Source organism: Chelon labrosus, assembly GCF_963514085.1.
Source record: "Chelon labrosus genome assembly, chromosome: 18".
NCBI lineage: Eukaryota > Metazoa > Chordata > Actinopteri > Mugiliformes > Mugilidae > Chelon > Chelon labrosus.
The window spans coordinates 1,824,238-1,848,800 of NC_140351.1; the positions used below are offsets into that span (position 1 = coordinate 1,824,238).

General features: G+C 40.6%; 1 protein-coding gene across 1 annotated transcript; it reads left to right on the forward strand.

Annotated features, from left to right (window-relative positions):
- The first annotated feature begins 6,255 nt into the window (after nucleotides 1-6,255).
- LOC311503155 (NACHT, LRR and PYD domains-containing protein 12-like) lies at nucleotides 6,256-24,083 on the forward strand. The gene is made up of 18 exons (XM_084565707.1): nucleotides 6,256-6,280; nucleotides 9,507-9,629; nucleotides 10,556-10,669; nucleotides 11,392-11,609; nucleotides 12,107-13,904; nucleotides 14,040-14,213; nucleotides 15,101-15,274; nucleotides 15,446-15,622; nucleotides 16,833-17,006; nucleotides 17,293-17,466; nucleotides 19,448-19,621; nucleotides 20,661-20,834; nucleotides 21,117-21,293; nucleotides 21,576-21,752; nucleotides 22,035-22,211; nucleotides 22,494-22,670; nucleotides 22,953-23,108; nucleotides 23,685-24,083. Exons 2-18 carry the CDS (start codon nucleotides 9,526-9,528, stop codon nucleotides 23,815-23,817), a joined length of 4,452 nt encoding a protein of 1,483 aa, XP_084421833.1. The 5' UTR covers nucleotides 6,256-6,280; nucleotides 9,507-9,525; the 3' UTR covers nucleotides 23,818-24,083.
- The last annotated feature ends 480 nt before the right edge of the window (nucleotides 24,084-24,563 follow it).

Genomic DNA, 24,563 nt, shown 5'->3' on the forward strand with positions numbered 1-24,563 from the left:
GTTTTTTGCACTCAGTGTATGTTGTGGTTCCTCAACAGAAGCCGAAAGACTCCGGCCTGCTGTGAACTCGGTGAATGCCAAAAGGAGGAACTGGTCAGCCTCGGCTCAGAGGAGGGAATTTCCAGGCTGGACGCCAGAATCACCAGCATGTGGGCTGTCCTGAAGCAGAGAGAGGAAGAGGATGCCAAGGTGTTTTAAAACCAAGTACGTCTCCTCCAAGAAGGCCCAGATTTGTCCAAACTAGAGTCTCAGACTAAAACCAAGTAGATTTGTGTTGATCCAAGGAGAATGTGACCAGAACAGTTTAGTCAGTAGCAATAGTTTCTACTTTCCAGTCAGTACTGTCATTGCTCTGGACTGGATTTCATCTCTGGACATATGTTAGTTGCTGTACTGTGTTGTCAGACTGACAATGAATCAATGAATCTGTTTTTAACGTGTTCACACATGAAAAGGATCAGATGCTGGAAAGAAGAAACTCTGACTCTGACAAAGTAGTTGTTGCTCTTGTCTGTGTTCATCTAAAACCTTTAGAGTTGTGCTAGTTCTCTTTTGAAGCTTCAGCTGAACTAAGAACCAGGAAGAACATCTCAACAAGTTAGAACAGATGATTAAGATCATTTAGGAGCTAAACACTGGACCAGGAACAACAATCATCTTGGTAGATAGAGAAACGATTTTAGTTAGATTTCGGTTTTTCCAGACCAGAACAACTAAAGGTGTCCCTCCTCAGAGACCAGCTTTCTGTCTACATCCGGTTTTAGTTAGATTTCAGTCCTTGAGAGGGAGATAAACCAATAACTAAGTTGATCAGGTGTCTTCTGGAAACAGACCATGTTCTCTCAGAGATGAAACATCCAAACTAGGCCTTCAGAGATATAATTTCCAAGGGTCCATGGTTGCTACGGACGACCTGAGAACAAACTGAGTCAGGGACAAATAACCTGAGACGTCACCTGTGTTGGATCAGATGTCATGCCTCTCTGCTGCACTGTAAAACATTTCAAGTCGGTAAAACTTGGAAACAAAACTTCACCTGCTGCCTTAAAAATGTGAGTAAACTCAACCTGAAAACCCCTGGTTCAACTCAACGATCATTTATTATTTCAACTTGAAGCTATGAGTTAAAAACACAGTTCCTCACTAGTTCTACTCACATTTCCAAGCTCAGATCAGTTTAACTAAATTCATATCAGCTTCCATTTGAATGATCTAAACTCCAGACAGATTCATCTCACATCTTGTTCGTTCAGAAATTTAACATTTATTGTATTTATTCCGTTCAGAGAGGAGGAAATTAAAATGTGATCCACCAGAAACAGAGAAACAGCTTCTACAATCCACCCATCCATTACACTTATGGAGCCAGTATCTCTGTTGTTGTTGTAATACTGTGGTTTAATTCATTAATACTCTGTTGTAGAGCCTTGTTTCAAAGGTATCATCATAGGTAGTTGGTGAACTAGTTCTGTTTAATAAAAAGATGTGATATTTCCCAGTATTCATATCATATCATCCTTCCTCCGCCTCCTCCTTTGCTTATTTCAACTCAAATGATCACTGACCACACAGACAAAACTCACAACAACTCAAGACCATGGATTACTTGAGTTTAGAAATTTTATTAAATTGAGTTCAACATCAAAACCTTGTCATGATTGTTGGAGTTAAAGACAAAACGTTGACATAACTTAACTACAAGTCCAGTTGCCTTTTTTTGAACCTTTTTTGGATATACCATGACCTGGATGACTGAGAACCTTCACAGACATAACTTAACGGGGCTGTAATGTTTTACAGTCTGCAGAGTCTATTGTGCTGTTAGAACAAAACCAAGCTCTCCTGACATGAATTCAGCCGTTTAGCATTTAGTCTGGACACCGACTAAATTCTTGTGGTCAGTCTCTACAATGAAAGCTTGTTCAGCCTCCTCAAGACAGAGGAGTCACGGTTTCACCACTTCATAGAGGAACAGTCTGAATCTCCAGTTTGACTAAAGACGAGGTGACCAGAGGTAAAAGGGTTATGTTCTGTAGACCAGAAAGAGTCTGTGTGAGAGAAGATGAGATTCAAAAGAAAACACTTGGACACGTCTCTGAGGACGTCGTTCACCAGTGACGATCAAAAAGGAGACTCTCTCTCAGGATGGCAACAGATATACAAGCTGACAGATGAGGAAGAGGTTTGACTCCACAGGTCATGACAAACACGACATTTTAAAGGTTTCCCAGTCAAGATTAAAACTATTAGAGACAATCTATAAAATGATCTGGGTCATAATAAATCTAATGTAACAGGATGTTTACTGCTGGCGACCTTCAAACACTCCTGAACTCATTCTCATCTGTTTCCAGATATTCAGATCTATCTCTGATAACCAGGCTTCAACAACACTTGTCAGTGGAGGACAGTGTTCAGGTTAATAGTTATGTCAACATTTCAGAGTCTATTTATTTCTAAAGCACACTTAAAAAGAGCTAATGTTGAGCAAAGTGCTGAACAGACGAGTCAAAGCAGTTTTGAAAATGTTAAATTCAAAATATTTCTGATACCTCTGCTCCACAGACCTCATCAATATGTACCTCAAAAACCTGTTGTAGATAATTTGAGACTTGTCATCTTCCCCCTGGTGGATTTATCCAGGCTCTGCAGCTTTTGGCAGCCATTTCCAAAAAGCCCGAGTTTGTTTTTTTATTTTTTTCAGAGAAATCTTTTCTAATTTTGAAAAGGTAACAATAAGGATATAATTTATGTTGTTACTGATATTTCATTATTAATATTTACTTTATTAAAGGAACCTTTACTTACTTATAATAATAATAATAATAATAATAATAATAATAATATAATCTATTGTACATGATGTTGGTAAAATCATGTTAAAAAGTTCTTGAAAAAAAATATGATTTATTTATTTAAATGTATTCTTTGATATTTAATTCAGTTTGAGAGTGTCTCTTTTAATCTAGCATTTTTAATTTAATCTTCCTCTTTCTTGTATATAAATAAATATTGAAAATAGAAATAGGAATGAACAGTCAACTGTTCATTCCTATTTCTATTTTCAATATTTATTTACATGCTTTGACTCATCTGGTCAACATTCCTTGTTTTTTTAATGTGCTTTATGAATAAATTTAAATGTAGAGAAAACAGATTTTCTATTATTTCAGGGTGACATTGTCAGATCTCTGCTGCTCTCTGCTGGACAACTTGATTTAATGTTTTGATTTGATTTTAATCAGATGCGTCCATACAAAGGTACCGGTACATGAATAAATATTAAATCTAGATAGTGTTTTAGTTTCCGTATTTCTGTGTTTTGGTTTCTGAGACGATGCTGCATGAGAATCTGCAGACGTGTTAATAGGACAAATGTTCTCGGGACAAACCAGACAAACACGTCTTCATCTGCGTCTCTCATCTTTTTCCAGCCGTGCCCTCAGACAAATTAACCATCGTGTAGTAATTACCAGGTATCAGAGGATGTAAACACTCCAGTCCCTGAAGCAGAGCTCTGCAGAGCATTAGTCAGCTTTTCTTTCCACTGTGTGTCCTCACTGGGTCACATTAACGCCTGAAGTAGGACAGAGGAATGAAGAAACACTTTGTACACACAAGCAAAATAAACAGAAATACATGAATACATGAAGCAGGACAGACACAGGAGAGCAGGAGCATGAATATTGGACTGTATTCATAGATACCAACATAACCTCCATCTATAGTGAAGTGATGGATGAAGATGATTTGAACTCTTTGTCTCAACCTTCCTGTAAACTGTATCCTACATCATGTTATTAGTCTATAAAATAATTCTCCATCGTTTTCATATTAAGTCCATAGGGCCATCTCAATCACAGATCTGACAATATTTTTTTTGTTAGATGATTCTGTCCAGACTACCAAGACTGTATTGTAGCTACATAGACAATGACATCAATTTGAGAACCACTCGTGTTAGCTAACGTTAGCTAGCAATGCTAAAAATAAAGACACTGGAGACCGCCACATAGCTTAATCACAAATGTATAGCTATATAGCTATGTTTCCAGTGGCGTCGTTAGGCCCGTTTTAGGTCTTAATATTCTTAAGCCCCCCTAAATAGTTTGGTGTTGTTATATTAATTATTATTATTTTTTTTTTTTAACAATTAGTTACAATTTTTAACAATTAGTTAACTCCAGCCCCCAGCTAACAGCAGAAAGTCCCATGTAGCTAATTAATGAAATGCTCCATGTTTGACAAATAAAAACCTGGCGTACACACTACAGACTATCTCTGCGCACGTCTTACCTTACGTTTTGGCTCAAAAGTTACATCTCAGCTGTAAAAGAGCGCTGCTACTTAGCTAGCTAGCTATAGCTGGTTAGTCTGAAATACCCTGTGAAGGTCCTGGTTTGTTTCAGAGTTCAGTGTGACTCTCTTTACCATATCTTTGGGGATTCCTTCTGGAGCATCAGCTGTGTTTCGCATGGATGCACACCGTGAAACAGGAGCTGAGCTCATTCACGTATGATTATCATCAGTGGATAATAATAATAATAATAATAATAATAATAATTAGACTAATAATAATCACTCCACCACCCCTATTGGCCTGTAGGAGTCAGGGCAGAGGAGCACAGTGAGTGAGAGGGAAGAGACCTTTACTGGAGAGGTGAGTCTCAAGGATTTCACAGAATAGAGTCATTTGTGATGCAGACAGTCTTGGAATTGTATGGAACTCAACTTGAATATGAAATATGAAACATTTCAGTCAAGGTGCACCATATAAGACTTATTTAACTTGAGCTTTTATTTGAGAGTAATAATTAAAAAGTGGAGAAAGCCAAGTTATATAAACACACACACACGTAAACCAGATTAGCCTGACCCAAAAATTACTTTAATTCAAGTAAGTAAATAATATTTTTCAGGGCTTGAAATTACAACCATTTTAGTCACATATGTGCCCAAAATATAATCTGTGTGACTTCAAAATACTTGGGAGCAAACAATTATTGTGTTCTGAGCGAAAGTCATGGCATTAGCCTCTATGTTGATCAGTTATTAATACAATTCATTGTGTATCTTGAAGGGTCAAAAAGGTAAAAACAGACGGCATTCTTTGATGCTTCCACCAAGTAACTTGCAATTGTAGCCATTTTTTTCTTGTTAATGCTGTACACATTCTGCTACTGTGCAAACCTTTGTTTATTGTTGTACTGTATTAAACAAACAGACTGATAATAAATACTAATAAATAACTACTAATAACTAATAAATCATTTCTCAGTCTTTGCTAGCTGTTTGTGAAATTTTGTGCTCGCGCGCTCGTTTGCTCACATCCTGTGCATCTCCTTGGGGCTAAGCCCCCCCTGTCCTGAAAACCTAGTGACGCCTCTGTATGTTTCTAATAATATTATAATACCCTGCTCTGTATTTTTTGATAGTTTTAGCCAGCTCTGTGAGTAGCTTAATTACTGTAGCCTTGCCTTTCACGAACTGGTCACTGGAGACACAGGCGTTGTCTGATCCGCTCCCCCTGACCGAAGACGTGGACCGAAGAAGTTTTTCAGTCAAGTCCATCGCAGTTTTACGATCAGTTTTTTTAAATTGATCCCCTTTGTGGGTTACCACATTGGGAATTCGAAATAAACTTTTTTGTTTTCCTCGGTTTGACCGGTGTGTACAGCCATATAATGCACAAAACGCGGGCATTTTCCTGCCCTTGTCCTGCCGGTGTCCTGCCGGTATCCTGCCTGCAAGACACTTCCTGCCCCCCATCTGCTGTCGTGACGTTCCGCCTGACGTCATCTGCAAACCACCCATTGGTTGGCGGGCTTATGATCGACAAATCGAGATAGGAGTGATAGAGAGATGGCCACTCCTGACTAAAAAAATAAAAAAATAATAAAAAATAAACTGCTTCCAGTCCAGGGCGGGCACGACTGACTCTAGGCGTGTTCGACTTCATGCAGATCTGTGCAGATCTGACTTGACATGATGCATGCTGGGTTGTTCATGCTATAGACCTCGAATATGATTGGTTAAAATGAACTTGTTCAACCCAGCATGCATCACGTCAAGTCAGATCTGCACAGATCTGCATGAAGTCGAACACGCCTTCTGTGGGCGGGCACGCCCCCCCCCCCATGCCCGCCCATGCCGCCGGGCCTGCACACATACCACGTGACTTGCAGTAAATTTAAAGTGACGAGGAATGAAAGTGAAACTGACGTCAGTTTGTTTCATTATGATCCAGAACAGAAAGAGGAAAACTGAAAACTGAGGCGAGGTGAGTGTTAATGTTCTTCTTTAACAGTTTGATTCAGCCATTCAGACACAAACTTGTGATCAGTGTTGTGTTGCGTTCATATTTTTGAGAACTGTGACTGAACGCATCATTTTTCCAGCTGTGAGCGTAGACGCGAGTTTCGCTCAATCTGGAGGAAAATAACAACGTTCAGAAAAACAAAGCAAAATAGTTAACGGGAGCGACCAAGATGGCGGCCGGTGCATTAAACTCTGGAAAGTTTTAAGTAGCCTACTATTTTACCTGAAGATAAAAACGACACAGTGTCAACGTAAAGGACCAAGGTAAAGTCACTAGTCTAAAATAGAGCCTCAACTTAAGACAGAAATATGGACTTTGATAGCTGTAACCAAGTTTAGCTAAAGCTAGCGGCTATCGTGGCTATCAAAGAAAATGTCCAAAATAAAGTAAATGCTGTGAATAGACGTATCACCGAACATGAGATGAACTCGGTGCTGGAATCTGAAGTTGTTCAATCTTCCTGAAACCAGTAACGAGACCAAAGATACCAGTAAATAAATCTTTAATATCTTCGGTCAGATTGCTCCAGGAAAAAAAAAAAAAATGCCGAGTTTCCTCATCGACACTGTTCATGGGATTAACGGCCCCACAGGGGACAGGCCCGGTGATGAAGGAGAAGAAGCTTCGGAGAAAATGCAGGAGACAGGCCTACTGTGGCCACTGAGTACTTTAAATTAAGAGAACATTAAGAGAAAATTGTTTATCTTAATGTTAGAGGACTTTGAGATAGCATTAAAGGAAAGCAATGTTCCAAACTGATGCCAACATAATTTTCTTGCAAGAAACCCACTACAGACAGTAAATTCTGGAGAAGTCAATGGATGGATCAAGCATATTTTTCTCATGCCTATCATTTTGCTGTTTTATTTAATAAGTTTACAGGAGGTGGCAGGTGGATTATAGTGGTTGTAAAACTAGCAGGGGTGTGGAGAACCGTTTTTGGTTGTTTTGCTTCTTTTTAGGCCTACTAAATACTTTGTACTTTACGTGTACTTATGATAATTGAGTATATTTTTTCACAAGATGCTTTTGATACGTATGTGCATTTATTGTGAGCTACTTTAAGACTTTTACTCAAGTGATTTTCTTATGAGTGACTTTAACTTCTACCAAAGTCATTTATGGTATTTGTACTTTTACTTAGTTAATTTTTTCAAGTACTTGTTCTCTTTATTTCACTTTCAGGTGAATGAAATAGATGTGGTATGATAAAACAAAAACAAAAAAAACACTTGTAGTGTGAGTGAATCAAGTGTCTCGTGTCTGCCTGAGAACAAAATAAAATGCCTCCTATCTCCTCGTCACGGGTGACTGTTGTCTTAGGGAGATGCTGTCAGTGTGGTAACGTCTTCGTGTCTTCCTCATCAGCGTTAACTCTTCATGAACTGATTCGCTCTTTTCTCAGTTCAGTTGAGTTCAGCCGTGAACGTGTCGGGCGAGAGCGGAACTGCCCGAGTTCTGTGACTCACTCGTGAATCTTCGGCGAATGACGCAGCCATCGTGCGGGGCGGGGGGAGGTACTGATGACGCCCGAGCAAAAGTGACTCCATTTACAGCTTAACCCTCGTGCTACCTTTGGGGTCTCTGGGACCCCAAGCGAATGGACAGACAGATAGAGATCATGCCAGAGGGTAGCACGAGGGTTAAGATGTGACAGATAATATAAGATCATCCAAAATCAGCCAGCTTGTATATTGAGATGCAAATCTGGAGTAGGGGCAAGATCTTTTGATGACAAGGACAATCTTTAATTTGTTTGACACTTGTAAAGTATTTATAATAGTTTTAGTTTTTCAGTTAGTTTTTTATTTATTATTTCTCACTTTTATTTCTTGTTTTCATTTCAGTGTAGTAAAACATATTTAACAACCAGACATTTAGTCACATACACTTTATTTGTTTATTTGGTCCTTCCAGACTCTTAGGAGTATAAACGTTTGACTGAGGGACCTTTAAACCCCCTCTGTCTGCAGACTTTCAGAGCTGTCTCTTTTTCACCTTCCGCAAACGAGGGAACTAGTTACCCGAACTCTCTAATGAGCTGTTTTTCTGTTTACGTTTGGTTCCTCAGGTGAGGGAACTATAACCCGAACTCCTAGGCTGGGGCTCCCTTTCGGGCTTCTTTTTGGGGGCTGATCAGACCCCTCCGGCCTTCAAACCGCGCCTGCCGCGCCTGTATTAATCTCTCTTTACTCTTTTTATCTCTAATCCGTACAAATTCTCTGCGTTTTTTTTTCTATAAAAACAACACTACTGTTGGATCATATTCTCACAGCCAAAGAATGTCTTGAAAGACATGCAGAAATTGGTTTAAAAGGTTTTCTGCTTACCTATTATTTAGTTGCGGCCGCTGGCTGTAAGAGACGTTCCTCCAGTGTAACTATTCCTTTCCAGGTATCCCGGATGAGCCTCCAATTTGTCGAAGGAGGAATATTTTCCTCTCCTTCAGCCCAGGTTCTTTATACCTATTGGAAAGGTTAGTCCGACTATGTATAGATCCCTCGACAACTTCTCTCCAATCAACAATTTATTTGGCACACAGAGAATAGGTACAGAGTCAGCGCTGAGACTTCAACTTAACCACCTTAAGGGTAGGAGAAGAGAAGCCCCCAACTAAGTGTAGACACAGGTTTTATTCTATCTGGGCTCCACCCGAGTATAATAGGAGGAGCGCGGCCTTTCGTGTATCGGTGTTCTTCTATGTGTGGCCGCGGCCGGCCCTAACTGATATCTTCAAGGTAAAATATGAGTGTGGTGCATCTTATCTAGTGAGCAAGCTGAAGCGAAGCAGTAAATAACCCCGTATCTGGTAAGACAGAAAGAAGAACATTTCTTTCTGTTTTTTCCCAACCATAACTCTTTTATATCTAACAGAGGAGTTGATTTTGCTTTGAGGTGCAATTTTTTCAAAATGGTGGAAAAAAATGGCAGGCGGAAATGGACATGACCTAGTCCATTAGAACCAGGGCTACATAAGGAATCAGAGGAAGAAAGAATTTTATATATATACAGTTGAATTATTTCCTAGTATACAGTTAATGGTTATTCTAAGTTAACCAAGTATTTATTTTAACTTGACAGGGAAATCTTTAATAAAAACTACAGTTCCCATCAGTCTCTGATCAACCTGGAGTACTGTAACTGAAGTTGATGTAAACTCACTGAGTGTTTCTGGTTTACCTCTCAGACTGACTGAAGTCCAGAAGATGGAGGAAGAGGAGGACAGAGTCAGATGTCTGTCTATGAAGAGTGACCGGTCCAAGGATTATCCTCTAAACTTCAGTAAAGAACCTGGACCCTCAGACACAAAGTAAGAGAACTACTACTAACTTGTTCATGACTCATTTTAATCACTTCTGTCAGTTCCAGTTTATTTTCTGTCTCTGATGGTTGATTCATTTTTACTAAAATACTCTGAAAAGGTTTTTGTGACTCCAACATAAATAATGAGTCCTGTCTTCCTCTCAGCTTCTCTGACAGCTGTCAGTCACCTAGAAAAGCTGTAATCTAATCTCAGAGGACTGTTACAAACATTAAACCATCTCATTATCTGCAGCAGCTGTAGTTTGTGTGTTTACTGCTACTGAAATGACTTTATCTCAGAGTTTATCAGTGATTGATGAGAATAAGGCCCCGTCCACACGTACCAAAATGATCTTTTCCCTCTCCGTTTTCCCTGGCATCGTTTCAAGAATATCTGCGTCCACACGGATCCGTCTCAACACGACTCAAAACGCTACTTCATATTCCAGGCCTATAAATGGCGCTGTTTCAGTTTCAGAAATTCACCAAAAACAGAGAGGAAGAGGCGGAGCATGCGCATAAAGCTTGAGCGCTGTTGACAAATCGGCTTTAGAAGAAACCAAACTCAAGGAGAAATGATATTTTGCCCTTGTAACCCTAATAGGCTCAATATCTTCTCCAGCAGGAACACGAGCATGTAGTCCGCCATTGTTGTTGATGTTGTTATGAGACGTCTCGCAGGATATAAGAGGTGGAAGGCTCGAGGGGTGTGGCGATGACATCATCGAAACGCACGTATGCGTTTTTCCCTGTCCACACGAAAACTCAAGAGCTGCGTTTGCGAATTTTTTCACCCTGGGACCAGGTTTCACAAAAGTGCGTTTTAAGGCAATGCGTTACAGGATTCGTGTGGACGATCGGTGCAAAACATCTGCGTTTAGACCAAAAAGAATCTCCGTGTGGACGGGCCCTAAAACATATTTGTTTCTGCAGAGGTCAGTACCACAGACAGAGAGCAGAGTCTACAGTATCCAGATGTCTGTCTATGAAGAGTGACTGGTCCATAGATTCAGGCTTCAGTGAAGAACTTGGACCCTCAGACACAAAGTAAGAGACTGTTTCTACTGTAAACTGACCTGATGGAAGATGATGATTTTAGGATGAAGCAGAAATGTTCTGCTGAAAGATTTCTAGTCATGATGCAGATGTTTTAGTGCAGGTAGGTAAGATCCTAGTCTGGGTTTTAGAACCAGGAAGTACTGATGGTATTTCTGTAGCAAAACACCTGAGAACCTCCATTTCAGAATGTCCACTCATCAATATTCAGATATATTTGTCCTAATGTTGAAGTGTGTAAAGATGTTCAGCTGGGCTACTAGTGGATGGATTGAACTGCAGTTTTCTCCTCCTCCCATAGTCAATGTGTAGCAACTAGCCAGTATAGTTAGAATGTGATCTTTATCTGATCAATACTCCCTATCAGTCCAGTTCACTATCAGTAACACTTCTTAGACTCTTTAAGCTCAGTGCAGACTGAACTAACTCAAGATAAAACAGTGAAGGACATAATCAGCTCTCTTTGATGGAAGGCTTTTACTGTGAAGTCTCTGCAGGAAGTGTTGAGTTTGTATTAACAGCAAACGGCAGGTAGATCACTCAGTGTTTAATAAGACAGCCAGATAGGAAAAGCAGTTGATTGGTGTTGATGAAAGCAGGAGAGTTGAAATCAAAGGAAGTCAATTCAAACTTTTCCTGTTCTCTGTGAGCGTCTGAGCTTCTGGACAGTGATGTCAAATGTTGACAATCTGACAATCTGCAAATGATTTTAGTGATGAAGAGTGTGACAGAGAGAGGAAGAGGAAGAGGAGTCATGTTTCTGTGGAGGAGCAGCTGTCCTGCTGTGCTTTGTGTCAGGACGTCCTGAAGGATCCAGTCTCTAGCAGTTGTGGACACTGGTTCTGCAGACAGTGCATCACCTCATACTGGGACCAGTCTGCTTCATCAGGAGACTCCTCCTGTCCCCAGTGTGGAAAAAGATCCAGAACAAGTAAGACTGTACAACTGTACTTCACATACCAGCCTTATTTTACTCATAACTGAGCTTTGTTAATTACTGCTGATATAAATGAATCTGTTCCTGTTGTGACCAGCCACTAAGAGACTTTTATTGTGAAACAGCCAGAGGAAATGTTTGTCACATGATTAGCAGTATTTTGTTGTTAGTGCAGTTAAAAACAAGAGATGAACATATTGTTTATCATTTTATTAGTGGATCAGTCTTAAATATTACAGAGAGGAAGGAACAACCACAGTGAGCTGTTAGATGAAGAGCTGCAGACGAGCTGCCTCTGCTGTCAATCAAACACTGACACGCCCCCTCAGAGGCTGACAGAACAAAGAGCATTTCTAATGTTTCCTCTAAAAATGAGTTATTATGAGAAGAAAAAACTCTTTACAAAACATTTTAAGTCAGTTTTCTGTTCTTTGCGGCTTCAAACAGGGATGACTGTTTTCTTTCTGTCTCTCGTTTGTTCTTCTTTCCAGCTGATGTTGGTCTGCAGGAGGTTTTAGATGAACATAAGATCAGTCTGAGGAGGAGATGTGAACGTGTGACTGAAGGAAGTGACGTAACAGGAAGTGAAACCCTCCTCAACAGGATCTACACTGAGCTCTACATCACAGAGGGACAGAGTGAAGAGGTTAATACCCAACATGAGGTGAAGCAGCTTGAGACAGCTTCCAAGATGAAGGCCCTCCATGACACTCCAATCAAGTGCCACGACATCTTTAAAGCCTTACCTGACCAACAGAAACACATCAGAGTGGTTCTGACCAACGGCGTCGCTGGTGTTGGAAAAACCTTCTCAGTGCAGAAGTTCACTCTGGACTGGGCAGAGGGTTTGGAAAACCAAGATGTCAGTGTGGTGATTGTGCTTTCGTTCAGGGAGCTCAACTTGATCAGAGATAAGCAGTACAGTCTTCTCAGGCTGCTCCATGTTTTCCATCCAACATTACAGAAGGTCACAGCAGAGGAGCTGGCTGTCTGTAAACTTTTGTTCATCTTTGACGGCCTGGATGAAAGCAGACTTTCATTGGACTTCAACAACAGTGAGGTTGTGTCTGATGTCACACAGAAAGCATCAGTCAACGTGCTGCTGAAAAACCTCATCAAGGGGAAACTGCTTCCCTCCGCTCTGGTCTGGATCACTTCCCGACCTGCAGCAGCCAATCAGATCCCTCCTACATGTGTTGACTGGGTGACAGAAGTACGAGGTTTCACTGACGCCCAGAAGGAGGAGTACTTCAGGAGGAGGTTCAGTGATGAAGAGCTGTCCAGCAGAATCATCTCCCACATTAAGACATCCAGGAGCCTCCACATCCTGTGTGGAGTCCCAGTCTTCTGCTGGATCACTGCTACAGTTCTGGAGCACATGTTGACTACAGAGCAGAGAGGAGAGCTGCCCAAGACCCTGACTGACATGTACTCACGCTTTGTGATGGTTCAGACAAAGAGGATGAAGAACAAGTACCATGAGGGACATGAGACCAGTCCACAGGAGCTGATGGAGGCTGACAGGGAAGTTCTTCTGAAGCTGGGGAGGCTGTCGTTTGAACATCTGGAGAAAGGAAACATCATGTTCTACCAAGAAGACCTGGAGCTCTGTGGTCTTGATGTGACAGAGGCCTCAGTGTACTCAGGAGTTTGTACAGAGATCTTCAAAAGAGAGAGTGTGATCTTCCAGAAATCAGTCTACTGCTTTGTTCATCTGAGCGTTCAGGAGTTTCTGGCTGCAATCTACATGTTCCACTGTTACACCAACAAGAAGACAGAGGTGCTGAATGACTTCCTGGGGAAGGACCACCAGGTCTCCACTAAGTCTCTGGATGACTTCCTGTATGGAGCCATGAAGAAATCACTGCTCAGTAAAAATGGTCACCTGGACCTGTTTGTTCGCTTCCTTCATGGCCTCTCTCTGGAGTCCAACCAGAGACTCTTAGGAAGTCTGCTGGGTCAGACAGAGAACAATCCAGAAATCATCCAGAGAGCCACCAACAAGCTGAAGAAGATGAGGAATAGTAAAATGTCTCCTGACAGAAGCATCAACATCTTCCACTGTCTGATGGAGATGAACGACCTCTCAGTTCATCAGGAGATCCAAAAGTTCCTGAAGTCAAAGAACGGATCAAAGAAGAAACTCTCTATGATCCACTGCTCAGCTCTGGCCTACATGCTGCAGATGTCAGAGGAGGTTCTGGATGAGTTGGACCTGAAGAAGTACAACACAACAGAGGATGGACGACAGAGACTGATCCCAGCTGTGAGGAACTGCAGAAAGGCTCGGTGAGTCCTGATCATTAACAGAATCAATCAGATGTTCATCAGATGATCACCTCACTCTGTTTCATACTCATTCAGTCTGGATCTAGAATGTAAATGATCTGATTTTATAACAGATTATATGTTTTCTAATCACAGATTTACTGGATTTAGATTCTCAGAGATTCACTGTGAAGTTGTGGCCTCAGCTCTGAAGTCCAACCCTTCCTATCTGACAGAGCTGGACATGAGTGAAAATGACCTGAAGGATTCAGGAGTGAAGCATCTGTTTGCTGGACTGGAGAGTCCAAACTGTAGACTGGAGACTCTGAGGTCAGTTCACTTACTGAGCCTGTTGTAGGTTTTATTTATTTATTCAGTTCAAATCATTGACTGATGTGTCAAATGTTCTTTAGTTGATGCTCCGTTATCCGACTTACTCTAATACTAATACTCTCTGCATTGGTGCTGCTGCCAAAAAAACAAAACAAAAAAAACCCACTTACCTCAAATTCTCTTCAAATGCCATCCTGCTGTTCTCAGATGTATGACTGGATAGTGCCAGGTGCAGCCAGGAAAGCTCCAGACAATGCAGCGCGACCTATGCATGTGTGTGTGTGTGTGTGAGAGTGTGCGCGCGCACTCACTCGCGGGCTAGAGAGACCGAGTACAGTGGGATGAGCTGACTGACAGTGATTAGAGATGGTGAAATACTGTTTATTATTATTATTATCATCATCATCATTATTTTTTTATTTATTTTATTTATTTTTTTTGATTTTTTTTATGGTCAAATGAGACCGCTACAGTCTCGTTAATTAATGGGAAACACTGCAGACTGAAAGTCATCATTGAAACTTTAACATCTGTTCTAAAACACACAGAGAAGCAGTGAAGGGATGCTACCACTGGTGTTACCAGTGATGATGTCTTGTTTGATTTATTACAATCATACGTCATCAACTATCACTCAGAACACTTTACATATCACTGAAACTCCCCAAACTATAACTGGCCTCCAATCTTAAAACAACAAGTCGTGGTAAATATGCTGCTTTGTTGCAACAGTCCATTCTCTTCTCCACTGATTATAAAAACTAAATACACAGTCACAGACTGTTACTGATGTTGTTGAGTCAGACTGATAGAAGGCTGCTGTTCTGAGTCAGGATGAAACACATAACACATTTAATTGGAGATCACTTTTACTCTTTATTCAGATTGATGAGCTGCAGTTTGTCAGAGATCACCTGTGATTCTCTGGTCTCAGCTCTGAAGTCCAACCCCTCCCATCTGAAACATCTGGACCTGACTAACAACAACCTGAAGGATTCAGGAGTGAAGCAGCTGTGTGGTTTTCTGGAGAGTCCAGACTGTAGACTGGAGTCTTTGGGGTGAGTCACTGTCTGTTACTGTTGTAGATCTGATATGTTTAATCACCAACTGAATCTAATTCATATTCATCCAGAACTTTCCTCCATAAATCTGTAAATGTCCTTTAGTTCAAGACGAGTGTTTGTATCAGAAATTGTAGAAAATATCTTCATCTTTTAATCTTCATATAGATTGAGTGGCTGCAGTTTGTCAGAGATCACCTGTGATTCTCTGGTCTCAGCTCTGAAGTCCAACCCCTCCCATCTGAAACATCTGAACCTGAGTAACAACAAAGAGCTGATGAATTCAGGAGTGAAGCAGCTGTGTGGTTTTCTGGAGAGTCCAGACTGTAGACTAGAGACTCTGAGGTCAGTTCACTGTCTGTTACTGTTGCAGATCTGATATGTTTAATCACCACTGAATCTAATTCATGTTCATCCAGAACTTTCCTCTATAAATCTTAGACTTAAATATACTTTAATCATCCACAAGGGAAATTGTTAGGGATGCACCAATGCATCGGCTGAACATCGTTATCGGTCGATATTCACCACATTATTTACCCTCTGCAAATAAAGATATATGACGAATGGCAGTGGCCTTTGTTTTGTTTTTTCTTTCGATTGGCATGTTGCTTGAGTGCTTTGCTGAGGAGAGACATTTTCTCTCCCTCTTTTTTGAGTTGTAATTGACAGAAGGGGACGCCCGTGCATTTTTCTTGCTCAGGTGAAACAAGATGTTGGTTGTGTGGCAGTACGTCACAGTCTTGGAGAAAGGTTCGCGATCTGCAGTTTACAATACATGTGCCGGTGATATTGCAAGAGGCGGTACTGTAAGAAAGGATTTTAACACATCAAATCTCACAGGACATTTGAGACGGTGTATTTCATTTATTTTCCCATTGTTTTTGCATTTACACTTAATGTATTTTTTATTGAGCAATGCAGGTACTGAAAAAATCTTCTCATTGTTCTATATTAGACTAAGACCACTCAAATGATTTTGTTGGTCAATGTAATACTGAAGAATCCATTGAGAAGTTAGCTCAGGAATTTTGAAAGTTATTTTTAAGAAAAGAACTTCATGTGAATTAAGGTTATATTAAATATGAAATTGACATTAAAGATTGTTTTTGTTTCATGAATTTCTCTGATTGAATTTGTGCTCATTAAAAGATAGGATGAAGAGCTGAAAGACTTAAATACTGTCCATTAATGTGTAAATAACAAAAAGAAAAAACTTCAAAACTGCAAAATTTCACAGTAAGTGCATCCCTAGAAATTGTTTGGTCACAGTAGCTTAGTTGCACATAAAAACACTTTTGAGAACCACAAGTAAAAAGAAAGCTGGATGGAGTTTGGTATGAATGTCGTCCTGTAGCATTCACTGTGAGAGTGGAGCGAGATCAGTCTGTTTGAGAATGAGCTACACTGTCCCTCTATAATCTGGTGGAGTGGATGAGACGGACTGTACATGATGGAGAGCAGTTGTCCAGTGTCTATAAATGTCCTTTAGTTCAAGACAAGTGTTTGTAGCAGAAACTGTAGAAAATATCTTCATCTTTTATTCTTTATTCAGATTGGAGAGCTGCAGTTTGTCAGAGATCAGCTGTGATTCTCTGGGACCAGCTCTGAAGTCCAACCCCTCCCATCTGAAACATCTGGACCTGACTAGCAACAGTCTGAAGGATTCAGGAGTGAAGCAGCTGTGTGGTTTTCTGGAGAGTCCAGACTGTAGACTGGAGACTCTGGAGTGAGTTCACTGTCTGTTACTGTTGTAGATCTGATATGTTTAATCACCAACTGAATCTAATTCATGTTCATCCAGAACTTTCCTCCATGAATCTGTAAATGTCCTTTAGTTCAAGACGAGTGTTTGTATCAGAAACTGTAGAAAATGTCCACTGTTAGTTGTTAAAGTCAATGAAGCTTAAAGGCTGTTAGGACACAGTAATGTTGAGCTGCACATTTAAAACCTGAACACATCTAATTGAATTATTAATATCTACATTTATCTACATTTTTTATTCTTTATTTAGTTTGGAGAGCTGCTGGTTGTCAGAGATCAGCTGTTATTCTCTGGTCTCAGCTCTGAAGTCCAACCCCTCCCATCTGAAAAATCTGGACCTGAGAGGAAACTTCTTGAAGAATTCAGATGTGAAGCAGCTTCTTGATCTTGTGGAGAGTCCAGACTATGAACTGGAGACTCTGAGGTCAGACTCCATGTTTTCATTGTGTGCTGAGATGAATATGATGGTAAAGTTGTGGTGACTTTAAACTGCAGACATCAGGCCGATATTCTACTGATCCACACTGTCTGTTTTCTACTTCTGTGGTTTAGTCTATTGACTGTGGCAGAGCCAAGTTGAGCTCTAGATTTCAAACCTTCATAGAAGAAGAAAAATCCTCCACTGGATGATTGAAACTCTGATACTCTTGATTTCCACCTTAAAGTCTGTCAGACATGTAAAACAGAACTAAAATAATATCCACCATATCAGACTGGAACTAATACATGTTCAGTATCTGCTTGTGGAGTCTAGTGATGATTATTTATTCAAAACAAACAGCATCATTCATTCATTCATTTTCTGTAACCGCTTGTCCTCTGACTGCTGAACCTAACGAGCATGTCTTTCTTCCTCCTTCCTTCCTTCTCGCTGTGAGGCATCAGTGCTAACCACCACACCACTGTTCCGTCCCGCAAACGGCATCAATGTGCCAGAAAATGAGACTGTTTGAATTCATCCTGACATGTTTATTTTCTTTGGAAACTTAAAAATCTTGAATGGATTCAGAAATAAATTTATCTGCACAACATTTGTTTGTAGAGATGGAGACTCTGGTTGAGCTGGCAGAGTTCAGAGCTGAAGTCACTACGTCTTTATTAGGGGTCCATGCAATGAAGTTGCAGGATCCCCATTGATTTTGTTGTGATTTTTATTCTTCTTTGCCTTAATGATTAATTTCCTTCTGCCTAGCTAAAAGCGTCTGACCAGGACAAACTGCAAGGGCGAAAGGCATTAAACCTGGTAACTTGGTAGAAGTCCTGCCATTCCACTTTGCCAATACACATGCCTATAGCTAGGTGGCGCTATATTAGTCAATTTACGTTTTGGCTCATATCTCGAGAACCATGTGCCCTAGAAACAAAGTTCTTTCTCCTTCCGATTCCTTTTATAGCGCTGGTTCTAACAGACTAGGCCACGTGTATTTCCCCCTGTGTTTTCCACCATTTTGAAAAAAATTGCACCCAACGAAAAATCAACTCCACAGTGGCACATTTTAACTCCAAAGCTAATATTTTGTGAACTATATACCCAAACTTAATCAAACTTCATATAATTGATAATATTATGTTTCTGTACAAGCACCCCAACTTTTGTGACCTTTAGTCTCTAGGAGGCGCTACAAAAACAACATTTCATAATCTCAAAAACTGCAGTAGCTCACGTCATGAAATTTGGCATACACAATCTGTAACATATTGTGTAGACGCCTATCAAGTTGCGTGACATTACGTCTACAGGGGGCGCTACAGGTGACGCGGAAACATTTCATATGACTCTAAGGCCTATAACTTCTGAAGTATTCACCCAATGCTTATGAAACTTAGCAACCGTTAATATAATATGCTTTCGTACAATCATGCCAAGTTTCGTGACATTCGGGCTGTAGGGGCTGCTACAACATCTACATGTTTATATCTCACAAACCCCTGCAGTCAACTGCTTGAAATTAGACAATTGTAATCTGTGGATGACTCCTTATAAGCCCACCAGGTTTTGAGCAATACGGTCTATAGGGGGCGCTACTGGTGACTTATGCCTCTGCGTCCCGCTCGGGGACGATTTCGCCATGGCATGGCCCCCTTTATGATCGCTTGCGATCGTCCATTTTATTTTATTTTTCTCAGTTTTACATTTACACTTATATTGTTTACCTTGTGTGCTATGTGCAATTACTACTGTATTACTGTAGTACTTTTTTATTACTGGCTGCAGGTACAAAAATACATTTGTATTGTATTGTTCTGTACATTGTAGATTGTACTATGTATAACTGCAAGTGACAAATAAAACCTATCTTATCTTATCTTGTTCATTCTGAACCTTCATCTCTGAATACATGATGAAACTCTGGATGATTTAAAGCATGGACTTTGTAAATTCACATATTTTCCTCTTTATACAGATTAGAGAGCAGCAGTTTATCAGAGATCAGCTGTGATTCTCTGGCCTCAGCTCTGAAGTCCAACCCCTCCCATCTGAAACATCTGGACCTGAGTAACAATAACCTGAAGGATTCAGATGTGAAGCAGCTTCTTGATCTTGTGGAGAGTCCAGACTATGAACTGGAGACTCTGAGGTCAGACTCCATGTTTTCTTTGTGTGCTGAGATGAATATGATGGTAAAGTTGTGGTGACTCTAAACTGCAGGTTGATAATCTAGTGATCCACACTGAGGATCTTCATGGTACATAACATATTTGTCTGCCGTATTCTATTTTTATTCTATTCTATTTTTTTTTGTATCTTCTGCATCTTGCACTGTTGTTTCCTGCCGCTGTAACGCCCTAATTTCCTCACGGGGGTGAATAAAGTCTTATCTTATCTAAAGTCTGTTTTCTTCTTCTGTGGTTTAGTCCACTGACTGTGGCAGAGCCATGTTGAGCTCCAGATTTCAAACCTTCACAGAAGAAGAAAAATCCTCCACTGGATGTTAGACTCTGACACTCTTGATTTCCACCTTATAGTTTTTCAAACTTTTTTAAAAGGAGGAAAACACCTAACAATTATTTTATATTATAGCTGAATCAGTTATTTCAATCATTCATTCATTTTCTGGAGCTGCTTGTCCTCTTGAGGGTCACGGGGGACTGGAGCCTATCCCAGCTGTCATTGGTCTAGAGGGGGGAGTCCACCCTGGACAGGTCTCCAGTCTATCCCAGCTCTCATTGGTCTAGAGGGGGGGTCCACCCTGGACAGGTCTCCAGTCTATCACAGGGCTAACACAGAGAGACACTCACACCTACGGCCAATTTAGAAGCACCAATTATGTCATGTCTTTGGACGGTGGGAGTAAACTGGAGTACCTGGAGAGAACCCATGCAGACGCAGGGACAACATGCAGACTACACACAGAAAGGAACCAGTCAGCCCTGAATCAGTTATTTAATCATTTATTTTATAATATGTTAAAACATCCTGATACCACTCTCTCAGATTACAAGGTGATGTCTTCAAATGTCTTTGTCTGAACAAGAATCTAAAAGAGTTCACTGTGAAGGAACAAAACATCTTCAACATGTGAACTTTAAACTTGTTCATTCTGAACCTTCTTCAGCTCTGAACACATGATTTGAAGAAGGAACTTTCTAAACTCACATCTTTTATTCTTTATTTAGACTGAAGAACTGCAGTTTGTCAGAGATCAGCTTTTATTATCTGGGACCAGCTCTGAAGTCCAACCCCTCCCATCTGAAACATCTGAACCTCAGTGAAAACAGCCTGAAGGATTCAGGAGTGAAGCAGCTGTGTGGTTTTCTGGAGAGTGCAGACTGTAGACTGGAGAATCTGAGGTAAGTTCACTGTCTGTTACTGTTGTAGATCTGATATGTTTAATCACCAACTGAATCTAATTCATGTTCATCCAGAACTTTCCTCCATAAATCTGTAAATGTCCTTTAGTTCAAGACGAGTGTTTGTAGCAGAAACAGTAGAAAATGTCCACTGTTAGTTGTTAAAGTCAGTGAAGCTTAAAGGCTGTTAGGACACAGTAATGTTGAGCTGCACATTTAAAACCTGAACACATCTGATTGAATTATTCATGATTTAATCTACATCTTTTATTCTTTATTCAGATTGAAAAGCTGCAGTTTGTCAGAGATCAGCTGTTATTCTCTGGTCTCAGCTCTGAAGTCCAACCCCTCCCATCTGAAACATCTGGACCTGAGTGACAACTACAACCTCAAGGATTCAGGAGTGAAGCAGCTGTGTGGTTTTCTGGAGAGTCCAGACTTTAGACTGGAGACTCTAGAGTGAGTTCACTGTCTGTTACTGTTGTAGATCTGATATGTTTAATCACCAACTGAATCTAATTCATGTTCATCCAGAACTTTCCTCCATAAATCTGTAAATGTCCTTTAGTTCAAGACGAGTGTTTGTAGCAGAAAATGTAGAAAATGTCCACTGTTAGTTGTTAAAGTCAATGAAGCTTAAAGGCTGTTAGGACACAGTAATGTTGAGCTGCACATTTAAAACCTGAACACATCTGATTGAATTATTCACGATTTAATCTACATCTTTTATTCTTTATTCAGATTGAAGGGCTGCAGTTTGTCAGAGATCAGCTGTGATTCTCTGGTCTCAGCTCTGAAGTCCAACCCCTCCCATCTGAAACATCTGGACCTGAGTGACAACAAAGACCTGAAGGATTCAGGAGTGAAGCAGCTGTGTTGTTTTCTGGAGAGTCCAGACTGTAGACTGGAGACTCTGGAGTGAGTTCACTGTCTGTTACTGTTGTAGATCTGATATGTTTAATCACCAACTGAATCTAATTCATGTTCATCCAGAACTTTCCTCCATAAATCTGTAAATGTCGTTTGGTTCAAGACGAGTGTTTGTAGCAGAAACTGTACAAAATGTCCACTGTTAGTTGTTAAAGTCAATGAAGCTTAAAGGCTGTTAGGACACAGTAATGTTGAGCTGCACAATTAAAACCTGAACACATCTGATTGAATTATTCACGATTTAATCTACATCTTTTATTCTTTATTCAGATTGAAGGGCTGCAGTTTGTCAGAGATGAACTGTGATTCTCTGGGACCAGCTCTGAAGTCCAACCCCTCCCATCTGAAACATCTGGACCTGAGTGACAACAAAGACCTGAAGGATTCAGGAGTGAAGCAGCTGTGTTGTTTTCTGGAGAGTCCAGACTGTAGACTGGAGACTCTGAAGTGAGTTCATTGTCTGTTTCTGTTGTAGATCTGATATGTTTAATCATCAACTGAATCTAATTCATGTTCATCCAGAACTTTCCTCCATAAATCTGTAAATGTCCTTTAGTTCAGGACGAGTGTTTGTAGCAGAAACTGTAGAAAATGTCCACTGTTAGTTGATAAAGTCAATGAAGCTTAAAGGCTGTTAGGACACAGTAATGTTGAGCTGCACATTTAAAACCTGAACACATCTGATTGAATTATTCACGATTTAATCTACATCTTTTATTCTTTATTCAGATTGAGGAGATGCAGTTTGTCAGAGATCAGCTGTGATTCTCTGGTCTCAGCTCTGAAGTCCAACCCCTCCCATCTGAAACATCTGGACCTGAGTGACAACTACAACCTGAAGGATTCAGGAGTGAAGCATCTGTGTGGTTTTCTGGAGAGTCCAGACTGTAGACTGGAGAATCTGAGGTCAGTTCTCTGTCTGTTACTGTTGTAGATCTGATATGTTTAATCACCAACTGAATCTAATTCATGTTCATCCAGAACTTTCCTCCATAAATCTGTAAATGTCCTTTAGTTCAAGACGAGTGTTTGTATCAGAAACTGTAGAAAATGTCCACTGTTAGTTGTTAAAGTCAATGAAGCTTAAAGGCTGTTAGGACACAGTAATGTTGAGCTGCACATTTAAAACCTGAACACATCTGATTGAATTATTCATGATTTAATCTACATCTTTTGTTCTTTACTCAGATTGAGTTGGTGCAGTTTGTCAGAGATCAGCTGTGATTCTCTGGTCTCAGCTCTGAAGTCCAACCCCTCCCATCTGAAACATCTGGACGTGAGAGGAAACCTCCTGAGAGATTCAGATGTGAAGCAGCTTCTTGATCTTAAACTGGAGACTCTGAGGTGAGTAGAGGGTTCCAGTCAGTCCATGCTGCTTTCATCAGTATTGTCCTAAACACAGTTAGTATCAAAGATCCAGTGTTTCCTGTAAACATGCAGCTTCTCAGTGAAGCTGTGAGAGGAGAATGGAGACAGGCTTCAGGATTGGACAGAAGGACAGAGAGACAAGAGTCAGCCAATCAGATGAGCCAGAAGCTTGTTGTGATCATGTGTTTGAGTTGATGTGAAGACGACTGTTGTTGTTGAAAAAAAGGAAATAAAGCTGGATCAGTCTGACTGAAGCCTGCACATCACAGAACCAGCATTACATTTAGTAACCATGAGCAGAGTCATCACATGTGTCATTAGTTTGATCAGATCTGTTCAATGACAGCCTCCATGTTTATTAGTCAGCTGATCTTTGTTTAAATGGAGCAGCAGTAAATCCATCACTAAAGTGTTGGTGCAGTAATCAAGCTGCTCCACTGCTACTCTGAACAGGACTGAAGTCCCTGCTGCTCTTTCTACTGGATGTGATGATGAAGGGAGACTCTGGAAACACTCCTTCACCTCCTCTCTTCTTTCTCCTCCTCTCTACAGATGGGTGCCACAGATACACCGGATTAGTCGAGCTTCATTAGTGCAGCGGATTGAGTTCTGTAGAAGTCTGCATAATTCCCTCACCTGTCCCTCACCTGTCCCTCAGCTGTCACTCAAGGCAGCCATGCCTTGAGTGAGAGCCTTGATGCTAGCTGTCAGAGGTCGAGAGCTGCAGTGATGTTCAGCATGAGAAGATGACCTAGATTCCTAATAGGACTTCACTGTGAACACTTTTTATTTCTTATTCCAGTCCACATGTGTTACTTTTAATATTGATGTTTTCCTGATGAGAGAAATTTAATTTAATGATGGATTATTTAGCATGGAGCTAAAACTTTCCATAAATGTAGCTCCTGGGATGAATCCTTCCTCTTTTCTCTGTAATGTTTGATCCAACGAGTCAACAAATAAATGAAGCTAGTTTTATGCACAGGGGTAACGGGTAGAGGTGGGCGGATCGATCCAAATATCGATAAAATCGATACCAACGTTGGTATCGAGATTGATCGATACCAATGTAATGAGATCGATACTTAAGTTTCAGTCTCTCTCGTTTCATTAAAGAAGCGACCTGACTCTGTTTGCCTAGATGCCGCTGCTGTCACAGAGCAGATCAGGCTCATTTTGCTCCTCCTCCCCCTCGCGTGTATATGTTTTACGTCACGTGACTCTGCAGCGCCTGGTGACCAAACACCGCCCACCGCTACCAGCCAGGCTCGGACAGCAGCAACGCATTACACACAACGAGAGAAAGAATAGAGCTGTTTGGTTATATTTTCGGGCCGAAAATGAAACGATAGCAAGTTGTGCTATTTGTGAAAAGGTGGTAAGATACAGTGGTAACACAACAAACTTGTAAAAGCATATAGAAATTTTTAA